Below are 11,856 nucleotides of genomic sequence, written 5' to 3'. Positions count from 1 at the left end.
TGTTGAGTTTGTTGGCTCTCTCCTCTGCACCGAGAGGTTTTCTCCGGGTACTCCGTTTTTCCCTCTCCTCAAAAACCAACATTTGACTTGGTGTGCTTTCATTGTTAATTTCAGTTTACAGTGTCCCCAATTAGTGCTCCAGCGCTAGAACTACTAGACACATAAATAAAGTTCCTTTGCTTTCCTTTCCTTTCCTTTGCATGGCCTCAGTTGTCACCGCGGTTGTTACTAACCTTTTATAATTGTTTTGAAAGCGACCATCTTGCCTGCGCATCTTACTCCCACTCCCTAACAGCACTTTTTAACAACTATTTCTTGGTGGTCTCGTGGTCGGGTTCAACCAGGCTCTGACCGTATCGGCATGAGAAGAAAATAAAGCGAGCCTGTGTATGAGGACCCATAAAGGACAAACGAGAAGGCAACGATGGGAAGTTTTTCTTTTTTTCCAAGTTTATCTTCAGGAGAAAAATGTCTACGCAGACACGTCAATGATATGAAAGCGAGGTATACCTGGAGTACTTATGTCCAGAGAAATACGCCTAATTAGATGCACGCCCAATTTTGACATCCAACACGAAGTGTCCCTTTAAGTCTACGCTTTTGCAACCTATTTGCAACGTTAAGGTAAGGGTAAAGGTTAGTGTTATGTTAATCTTAGGGTAAACAATACAATACAATACATACTTAATTGACCGCTCCCCATAGGGGCTTTTCTGTGCCAATGAAACACAATCAACGAAACAACGGAACAGAACAACAACAACTGTTAAGAATCCCAACTGACCGGAGGCAAACCAGTTGGCTATTTACAAGTGCAGCTAGAAAGTTGAACCAGGGACTACCAGGATCAAATTTAACGAGTGGTCAGTGCGAGTCTTGAAACCGGGATCTCCGGATCTCAAGGCAGGCGCCCTAACCACTGGGCCACATTGCCTCCTTAAACGCAGCTGTTTATTCTTACTTGAGGAGAAGCATTTGGGGGGACACTTTGTGACGTTAATTGTCTGTATTCCGAGACACGTCCGAGAAGCTAGAACAAGGGGACAAATCGCGACGCTTATTGAAATGCACATTCATCTAATTAGGGGCATTCTGGACACATCCGGCTGGGAGACGAAATATTGTGCAATAACATTTTGTTAGGACAGATGATTTAAGGGATGCTTAATTAAGGTGAAGAATTGTAAAGGGAAGCCAGCTGTGTCTAGGAAGCAAAATGCGTAGAGCTGAAAGAGTAAAGGAGTGAATACACATATCTTTATTCAAGAGATCTTCATTCAATGGAGCAGTCATTTTTAATGAAAACTAGTTTTGGGATTATTAAGTAACGCTCTTCCACTAATTATCTTACATTTAAATATTGTGTTTGAGATGTTATTATGTTTCCTGATCAGTTTCGTATTGATTTATAACTCCTTTGACCCATCCTTGCATGATTTGCATGTCAGCGTAGACTCCATATTTGTGAGGTTGCCCACAGTTATGACCCCACGATACAACACCAGTCAGATACCATTGGCCATCATATTCACAAGCCAGTGGTCCTCCACTGTCGTACTGGCACGCATCAACTCCTCCCACTTCAAAGCCAGCACAAAGTGCTCGATTATGAATGGCACCTCCGTATGACTCCTCTCGATTGCACTTCTCTTGGTGTACAAGTTTTACTACGGCTTCTCTTAAAATGTCGGGTTTTGGTCCTCTCCATCGTGTGTGGCCCCATCCAGTCACGTAACACTCCTTGCCAGATGGGAAGTGTACACCGCTTGGAAGAAGGCAGATTGGAGACACAAAGTTGTCCAAAATGGCTGGAGTCTTCAACCGTAAAACAGCTATGGAAAGGAAACATTTAAAAGTGACATTTACTCAATCCTTTCCTTTTACTTGTTGGTGGTAATTGGTCAGCACACAAACTTGAAACAGCTGGTGGCAAGATAACATTGTTTGGGCATTACTTTCAACCAGTTGGATAATAAATTCAGCTCTTTCCAATTTTTTTTGCGTTAGTTTTGATAGCTTGCCTGGACTTTTTAAAGATAATATAAGAAGGGAGACCACGCACTTACATTTCACCATATTCTTTTTTAACATTCCCATAAGGATATAAATCAAGAAACTGATCGGCAGACAGCAAGTACGTACGACATACAAAAAAAGGATAATTGACTAGGTGCTTATTCTCTTTTCGCCCTTTCGAGGGCGCAGAAAGTTAATAATCCACTTATTTCTCAGCTGACGACGTTTTCCCATAAGACAAAATTCGTTCGCAGTAATAAAGGAAGGTGCACGCAGGACGCAATTTACTTATCGCTGCTTCATTATGAAACCCCGGAAACAAGAAGAACAGTAGGATATGACCTGTGACCCCAAGGGAAAAAGCGAGATAAAGGTCATGTGAAAATTGTATGAATCGTTATGTCAAACACGAATTGTAACAACCTCGTTCCTCGGGAACACCCATCGTTCCCTCCGGGGTGGGGAAAATATGTTAGGGGAATATATTTTACCATAGTTCATATAGATGGACTGGTTATAAAACTCTAAAAATTTCAAAAGCGGAAACAGTGTTGACCATGACCATGAGGAATCTTTGTTTTCCGTTCACAACTGAGTTTGGAATAAATTAATGAAAACTTTTGATTGGCTGTCTTTTAGAAGAAGGGTGTGGTTTGTGCATGGTCAGGACCAAAACAGCAAACAAAAACATAACTGAAAGGACTTATGTCGAGTTTCATAAGCATCTCCAAATATTAACTATGTTTTTACTCATTATATTAAGTCCCCTCACTGATTACTTTGAGGGCATTAACATTAAGAGTCTATGACGTCAGAGAGTTGTATTGGAATGTTCCACAGCTATTGTTGGTTGGAGACAACACGTTGTACGTGAGCGAGGCTGAGTCTTGACTTGACTCACAACGGTGACTCGTTCACGTTTTGCTAAATTGTTGGCGACAGAGGGGTAGTAAGAACAGTATGGTCTGTATCACGACAAGTATAGCCTCAGCCCAACTCGCTACCTTGTGCTCACCAATCTTCTAGAAAGAGTCAGCACTTTTCTGCTTTACGAATATGTTAACATTCCTTCAGCGGAGATTATTAAACTCTGGATAACCTTCAAATAATTATAAATTATGGTCATAAAAACTCTCAAAATTGTATAAATAAAAACGGTATATAGTTAAATGAAACCGAGGTTAAAACACTTTTGCCATGTTAAGACTCGTTTTGCCACTGCGGAAACATATATTTTTGTTCAAAGTTCTCTTTTAAGATCGGATGGTGTGTTTATAGCTCTGGGCGCACCCCGTGTCCCTGTTTTGGCAAACCTTCCATGGATCACAATGGAAACCATGGCAAAACCATGGCAAACCTTCCGTGGATAAAAAACAATAACGATGTAAAGATTTTGCTCTATCTACGATATGTCGATGATACGTTTTGTTTAACTGAGAAGAAGCTGTTTCGTTTAATGAACAAGCCTACGTGAGATTGGAGGATATTCAATCATGATATTTAGTTCGTCCGTCAAAACGTATTCCATTATTTACATGATAATATTGTTATTGTCTGCTGCTTTAGAGTCTTACCAATGTCGTAATCTGGAGCAATTGTGTTTATTTCGCCATCTGAGACAACACTCTGAGCCTCTTTGTACTTGGGGTGCAATAAAATGGCTTGGACGTCCCTTGTTTGCTCAAACCAGTCTACCTTTTTGAGATGATGTTCCCCGAGGGTCACTGTCCAATCTCTGGGATCCTTGGACAGGGAAGAACCTGAAACCATTGCATTCAGAAGTAAAAGCTACAGTTTGCAGTTGGCTGCAGTCTAGCATTCCCACCAGGAGCTCGTTCGGAGCCGGAGCCTAGTATCCTTCCTTGGATGTAGCTTTACTTTCAAGTATTTTGCCTCTTAGCGAATCAACACACACCTTTTTTCCGTCTCGTTAAGGAAGGTGCCTACTATTGTTATTGCGCATACGTTCTGCGCATTTCGAGATACTCGGATTTCCTATCGGTGATGCTTACTAATACAGGGATGTTTTTGCGCAGTTAAAAAATTATGCAGAGAAAGTAGATCTTAGTAAGTACTATTGGTATCCAAAAAGAAAATTGGGGGCAACCATGCATTTTTCAGAGAGAATTAAGCTTCACTCTGAGAAAGAACGCCATACATGGCTTTGTATTTTAAACCTTTTTACAAATATTGTTCATAAATTATAATTGAAAAAGATCCGTGGTTACCTCCAATTTTCTTTTTCAATTTCAATAACACTTATTAAAATCTACATTTCCCGCATAATCATCAACCGGGGCAAAAATACTTTTGAATTAGTAGGTACCGTCCTTAAAATGCAGAAATAAAGAACGAAACAACAGTCACTCAAAGTAGTGGTGGTAGTTCATTCCTGGTGGATGAGCTCCCGTTTGGACCCATTACCACCGTAGTGCGAGATATGCGTTTTCCTTAATCTTTTGCCACAACTTGCTGTACGATGCGGATAAAACCGACCAGTGACAACAGACCTGCTATATAGAGGGTGTCACATGGCCGCGCGGGGATACGAATTTTATCTTCGAGTGCTGAAAGTATCTCTCACGAGTGAGCGAAGCGTTTTATTGGCTAATCGTGTTCGTTACCATGACGACACCTATATTCTCACATGTGGAAGATTAAAATGATATGTTCACTGAGCGTGGTGAAGATATGGTTTTTTGGTAAAAGGAGAAATCCTGGTATTTCATTAATATCTATATATAATTAAGTATATCTCACACCACTCAATCGTGCGGCAAGCGACTGCTAGAATTGTTCGTGTAAAAAAGCAAAAAAATTAAGGTAAAAATTGTAATATATTCGCCTTAGATTAAAAGGTTTTCAATATCATGGAAAATATTGTCATGAGTAGCATTTTAATATAAGGAGGGGAACTAACACTGAACTTGAGCTTCTATAAAGCAACTCGGGGATACTAGTTTGAAAGATTTATGTAGTTGTGGTATCGCAGTAAGTTACATATAATGGACCTCCTACATACTACTCAAGCAATAGAGGACGTTTTCCGTGTTTCCATAGCTTCATCTAAACAGGAGAGGGAGTTGGGAGAATATAAATTGGCATAATATGTCGTTACTATCTCTTGCAAAAGTTTGATGCTACATTTTCATGATACTGATTGAGATTTTTTTTCAACCGTCTAACTTTTGGGAGCAAACAAATTCAAAGTGATTTCAGTGAAATGAGGTTGAGAATGGCTGATAAACTGTGCCGGGTCCTTTACATAATTCGAACATCTTTCGACTTTTTAATGTGCTTTGACCCTTAGCCTGCCATTTACTTTACTTGGTTCTTTAATTTTCACCGACTTCGGTAATTGCTTGACATTCTCTGTCTGTTGACGCACAATTTTGGAGTTAATACAGTTAAAACTTAAAAAAAAAAAAATGTTCAAACAGCAAAGATGTGGGAAAATAAGACTGCCTGGTTTGTAAGCAAGCTGGGAAAGGTCCATGTAATGTACACGGTGTGACGTAGAGATTGAGTGCCAGGGATGCGAAAATAAGTACATTGGTGAGACAGCCAGAAATGCCTATACAAGAGGCACGGAGCACACGGGGGGCTTAGAGAATCGAGACGAGAAATCAGCATTATGGAAACATTGCGTAGAAAAGCATGGGAAGGAACGACAAGAGTTCAAAATGTCCGTGACTGGAGTGTATGGTAATGATGCCATGTTAAGACAAATAGCAGAGAGCGTGAGAATCAACCGAGTGGCGAAAGGATCTCTCATCAACACGATGAAGGAATAGGATTATATAAAACTTCCTAGAGTAATACTTGACGAAGGAGGAACGTGAGACACCCTATGTGAGGCCTTACAGGAAGTCTGTGGGCTAGCCAAGACACTTGGTGCATCATACACGGGGTATCAGAGTATCTTGAATCCAAGATGGCGGAACATGCCTGACGAGGCTGAGTTTTCAGCGAAATTTATAGCAGTTTTTAAAGCGGTTTTATAGATATACACATTTTTTACGTTTTAAGTATATTGACTCCAAAATTGTGCGTCAAAAGAATAACAAAGACAGAGAATGTCAAGCAATTACCGAAGCCTATCAAATTCTCTTATCGCTTCGACAAAAGAACTTTCTGAAACATAATTTTCACTGAATGCTGCGCTTTTTTTCAGTACCAACTCAAATCAAATAGTACCGTGTACTTACTCGTTTATTCATTTCCCTTCACTCAGAACTTATGGAGCTGTTTTCACTGGTGTCAGAGCTGAATAAAAAGCTTACAAGGCGCCCGGAAAAACAATGCGTAAACTGACTCTTACCCGGAGAAACAACTAGGTTACCGGGAACTGTGAAGATGTCATTACCGTGCATGTATGGGCAAAGATGGCGTCTTACCTGTACCCTTAAACCGGAAACAGTGTATCTTTAAGCGGCAGGTACAAAACGCAGGTCACAGGTCACAGGGCACAGGTCACAGGTCATTGTTTTACCTATACAGAAAGTATCCTAAACATACATAAAAGCTAACCTTAGGCCTAAAAACTTTTCTTTAGGCCTAATTAGGCCTAAAATCAGCGTTTATGAATGTTTAGGATACTTTTCTTTAGGCCTAATTAGGACTAATAAGGCCTAAGGTTAGCTTTTATGAATGTTTAGGATACTTTCTGTATAGGTTAAATAATGACCTGTGACCTGTGACCTGTGACCTGCGTTTTGTACCTGCCGTATCTTTAAGTGTCACTCCATTTCAGTCAAACTTCAAAACACTAAAATACGTCTCTGCATCAATCAAGACCAAACAATAATGGTGTAGTTTTGTTGCCAACCCAACAAAAAAAGTGCACTGAAGGTATTCTTTGATATTTGTATCCATGGATGGAGAGGATGGAAATGGATTGAAACTTGAAAAAACTGGCCGGAGAAGGTGTCCGTAGAAAGTTGCCAAAAATTAAATACGAGTAGCTCTTTGTGCAATAAGTATATTTCATATCGTGTCAGTGGGTTGTCAGGAATGTTGTACGTGTGAACTAAATTACTAATTTAGATTTTACCCAGTTTTCACCCAAAAACAGCAAATTTAGCATAAACTTACGGAGAAATCCCCGGATTCGAATTGGTTTTAAATATACCAAATTTGCTCTTACCTGCTAAGCAATGTGCGGCTGAGACTACCCATTCTGGGGAAATAAGTGAACCTCCACACATTTGTTCCCCCTTCAAGAGAAGGGCTACCTGCCAAGGCCACGCACCCGGGGAACTGACCCAGCCTCCTACGATTCGTTTAGCTTCGCTAGCAAATTCCAAGAGCCTCACACCGCACGTGCCCTCATCTGAAACACCAAAGGAAAACGTAGCATTTTGAGACTTTCTTTTTTAGCGCATCTGGGTGCCGATAAAACTGACTAACCATGCGCAGTCCATGATGGTACACATTTTTATATCTGTAAGGAGGCACACGGGCTATGATTCGTTCATTTAGCGGGCCCTTTTGATGCAACATTTTCTGCCAAGTCATTCATGTTATTTATGTGAAATAAGCTTGTGAAACTTTTTGAATCTTGCAAGCAACTATTTCAAAAAAAACAGATATGTCCAGGTTTGACCCTAATTAGATGCACGCGGATTTCAATAAGCGTCACGAAGTGTCCCCTTGCTCTTCTAGCCAACTTCAACATCACTTGTGTCTCAGAATACAGACAATTTATGTCACAAAGTGTCCCCCAAATGCCGCTCTTTAAGTGAAGATTAACTGCTGCATTTACCCAAAGCTAAAAATAACGCTAACCTTTACCCTTACCTTATTGTTGAAAATAGGTAGCAAATGCTTAGACTTAAAGGGACACTTTGTGTTGGATGTCAAAATTGGGCGTGCATCTAATTATAGGGTCAAACCTGGACATAAGTGAGTCGGCTTGGGAAGTAAACAAGCCGACTACGTGAAATATACAAGAGACGCGAACGACTTCGTACCTCTGCTAGCAGGGTACAATTGAACATTCTTCTTCAATTCAACAGTTTCCTTTCCCGCGCGGCTGATTATAAATATCTTACTAACTTCGTTTTCTCGGTCCGCACTGTCAGTTACGGATTCTCGTTTCTTCCCGTTAATGTATAGCCCTCGCAATTTGGACGAGGTGTTTATGGACGAATTCGAGGTCCATAAACACGCAGAAAAGAATAAGGCCAATATCCAGCCATCTTGACCGAACAAGCTTGGTCAATAAAGCACAAAGTACATTATTGTTTGACATCTATTTTTTGGTCACGCTGCTCACACTGCCTAATCAAGATTTCTAATTGACAGAGATGTCTGAAAACTTTAAATTAGACAACGAACTGCAAACAAAGCAGACAACAACATAAAATTGTCTCTTTCACAGGAGTGATACGAGAAACCTTTTTCACGTCGAGGTTGGTGACGAACGGAATCGTCCCTCCCCACCACTCGGCTGTTGGAAGGCGGTCATTTTGGAAAATGGGCTTGCAGTTGGCCAATCAAATTTCCAAATTAGGACTTCCCAGGTATACCTCAATGGGTTTGTATCCCTTGTACGTTCAGTCAGCCGAAGCGTACATGTACACTTACAAGCCGAAGCCCGTGACCTTAAAGCGTGTAACTTGCAACTCTTTGCCTTGGAGTTGCCTTGGAACAAAGCTAGGGATTTCAGGACACCAATTTTATGCCCAAATATGGACAAAAATAATTTCGAAGTTGCACGCGCGGGAAAATGCACGTGCAACGTTACAGCCAAATAAGGAAATTCTTAAACTCAAAAAACCCCCGCTCTGAACCAGAGTGAAACGCTTCAAGGTCATGAGCTTCTGTTTACAAGCGTATGATGTGATTCAGACATACCACAAAGGCGTGTACATACGCCGAATTTTAATGCGCTTGTGGGGAGCAGGGCTGGCGCAGTGATGAGAGCACTCGCCTTCCACCAGTGTGGCCCAGGATCGATTCCCGGATTCTTCGCCATATGTGGGTTGAGTTTGTTGGTTCTCTAATCTGCTCCGAGAGGTTTTTCCCCGGGTACTCTGGTTTTCCCCTCTCCTCAAAAACCAACATTTTCAGGCGTAGCTCAGTTGGTTAGTGCGGGGCTTTCGGAGCAAGGGGTCCCCAGTTCGATCCTCGGTGACTTAAACGTCTGTTTAGACTTTCCCCTGATCCGTGTAGCCATAGCTTTAAATATCCGTGGAACGGTGCACTCACATGACAGAGAGAGGTGGGTGTAAGGCGCACCGTCGGCTTCCATTGATACCAGTTTCGTAACTGAAGGAACTACCGACGTTAAATAAATTGACTTTGACTTTGACTTAAGTAAACTTGGATAAAAAAAATATATGGGTTCCACTAGAAATCAGCAAACTCTTTATCACCAAATTAGATAACCCATCCAGATTCTTGTTTTCCATTTGTCTCTCCGCATAATCCAATTCTAAATGCGAATATCGACAATTTAAGCCCGGTTTACACCACAGAAAATTTTTGGCACGGGTCCCAAAAAAAAGGTTCCGCTCGGATAAAAATTAGCAGTGTAAACTACCTGTTCGTACCAAATTTCATCCGTGCCGAACCAAAATGTTTACCCGTGCTGAGATCTTCGGCGAGGTAGTCCGAGCACGGGTGAAAATGGTACGGGTGCTGAGAAAATCGGCACGGTTCGGATAGAACAAGTAGTGTAAACACTTTAACAGGCCAAGTTTGAGCCTAAATTTATATAGGCTGGCGGGTTTTTTTTAGTACATTTCAAGACGGCGGCTCATTCTCCACCAAAATCACGCGGACGTTCTTGATTATAGTTGAACTGCGCATGGCTCCAAGAGAAGTTACGTGGGCCCAAAAAATATTGCTATGGTATTTTTGGTACGGTAAAAATGGTGTAGCGTATACAAAGTTTGCTGAGCTCTTGTTTGGCACCCGTGCCAATTTCACACGAGCCGTGCCAAAAGTTTTCTGTAGTGTAAATCGGGCTTTAAATCCCTTGACCATGCGTAAATAGGGAAATGAGTGCTTGTGTGAATATCCTGTATTGGATGCCTTTCCCTATACAAACACTTGAGGCTTGACGTTATAAATTTAATAAAATTGACCAACCAAAGAGCTCTTTTTGGCTGTAAGGGATAGACCGACCAAAGAACGAGGCTAACAGCACTGTAGTCACAAAGCTTCTACACAGGACCATTCTGTAAGAAACATGAAAAAAAGAAATACAATGTGCTTTTGTCACGCCAAGTGTACTGGATCGGTGGAAGAAACCTTTTTCCCGATATTTTCCGGAACAGTGTAGGGAGAGCACATTCAAAATATAGATTCTCTTTGCTTTGTTTTTTTCTTTAATGACGCAGTCAGTAGATGGCTGACACGATCTTCGTGACACTGTTCGAGTGCTGATTGAAGTTGCATGATGTCCCAGGGGTCAGCGGGCTCCACCATGTTATTTAATTCAAGGAGACCATTGAAAGTGGTGATGGTGGAATCAGTGAGAAAGATGGTATTGTATTTGCCTGACAACTATCGAAAGGACATTTGAAAAAAGGAAAATCAGAGTGAACCCATGCACTCAAAATATTCTTAAAAATTTGGGTACCTCAGCCTCAACTTTCTTTATTTAAAAAAGTCGGACAAATAAAAGCGAAAAATATAGACAGAAAAAAGTCTACGATGACCATACTAATTTCTAACAAAAAATTCTAATTCAGGAAGAGAGGAACGAAAGCGCCGTTGCTATGGCGATCGCGTATTTTCTCACGATGGGAGAAATCGTTGGCCATGACAGGTGTAGTTAGACCATGCATAATCAGTTAAACTTTCTGGCGTGCATGTGGAGCTTATGCAGATTTGAATATTCTTTTTTCATTAAATTCATCATTTTTGTGTGAGTGTTTTTTTGTTCTTTGCTGTTGACTTTCGCTCTTGTCAATTTATAAAAGGCAAAGAGAGGAAATGGTGTGTGACTGTGCTAGATGGATGGTAATTAGAACTTGATTTTCCTGTGTTTCCGTCTTTGAAAGCCCTGCACGGAAGACTTGACGAACTAATCGAACCAACAATTTGAATACGCCAGCTTGAAGGCGTCATTTCCGATTGAACACTTTTGAGAAAGATAATGAACTCTCTGATAGAGTTTGTCTCGTTTTGAAATCCTTCTACAAGTAACCGTTTGTTTTCTAGATGTTCGCCATATTCTCTCGGTTACATTCCAAATTCGCTCACTGTCCGTTGCTGAAGAAACGTTAAACACTTTTCCAACTTTTCGCAGTTAAGTTATGAATGTAATCACTCAGTCAATGAAAAAGGAGTTTGGCTTGTAAAATAACGAAACAATTGTCTTCCTAAAAAAAACAAACATCCGTGGTATAGTAATGCTCTTACCTTACGATCCCTCAAACCTTTGTAAGTGCTTTAGAATGATCCCTTCTCTTAGCTTAGGGCGTTTTGCAGTGTTTATATGCGGTGTATGTCTTTTCTCAAAGAGACAACGTCTGTTGTGGCCTGGTATTATTTGCATAAAATATACAACTTTCTTATGGAAACTCAAGCTGTCAGATTATTGTCAAAAACAGTCTGTCATTAATTATTTTGAAACACTTTTAGCGATAGAAATCTCCATTATAAATTACAGATAACAACGAACACCTCCAAGACGTTTGCACGTTTAAAGCTTGCTTTTTATTTAAGAAAGGTTTAAGAACTTTTCATCATTGCCATGAAACAATTTGAAACTTAATTTTAAAAGTACGCTGCTTTAAATTCAGTCCGGATCCACGAGTGCCTCCAGCTGTTTAGCAGTCATCTGCGATAACTACTTAAACTAGTCCTTCAGTTTTTGCATGTAAG

At 40.6% G+C, this 11,856-nt stretch overlaps 1 protein-coding gene across 1 annotated transcript; it reads right to left on the bottom strand.

Annotated features, from left to right (window-relative positions):
* Window positions 1-1,272: 1,272 nt before the first annotated feature.
* Window positions 1,273-11,527, bottom strand: LOC138026910 (plasminogen-like). The gene is made up of 5 exons (XM_068874366.1): window positions 11,392-11,527; window positions 10,114-10,202; window positions 7,163-7,348; window positions 3,591-3,776; window positions 1,273-1,832 (listed from the first exon to the last, which is right to left on the bottom strand). Exons 2-5 carry the CDS (start codon window positions 10,199-10,201, stop codon window positions 1,378-1,380), a joined length of 915 nt encoding a protein of 304 aa, XP_068730467.1. The 5' UTR covers window position 10,202; window positions 11,392-11,527; the 3' UTR covers window positions 1,273-1,377.
* Window positions 11,528-11,856: the final 329 nt, after the last annotated feature.

This window comes from Montipora capricornis, chromosome 12 (assembly GCF_036669925.1).
Source record: "Montipora capricornis isolate CH-2021 chromosome 12, ASM3666992v2, whole genome shotgun sequence".
Lineage (NCBI taxonomy): Eukaryota > Metazoa > Cnidaria > Anthozoa > Scleractinia > Acroporidae > Montipora > Montipora capricornis.
The sequence above is the reverse complement of the archived record's forward strand: the minus strand, read 5'-3'. Positions and strand labels throughout refer to the sequence as shown.

Bases quoted from the DNA above. Each gene is read 5' to 3' on its own strand.
- LOC138026910 (XM_068874366.1), bottom strand. From the start codon at position 10,201: ATGGTCCTGTGTAGAAGCTTTGTGACTACAGTGCTGTTAGCCTCGTTC. The intron at 7,349-10,113 runs GTTGGTCAATTT...TTGGTGTTTCAG, and splicing joins CAGCCAAAAAGAGCTCTTTG to ATGAGGGCACGTGCGGTGTG. The intron at 3,777-7,162 runs GTAAGAGCAAAT...CAATGGTTTCAG, and splicing joins AGCCGCACATTGCTTAGCAG to GTTCTTCCCTGTCCAAGGAT.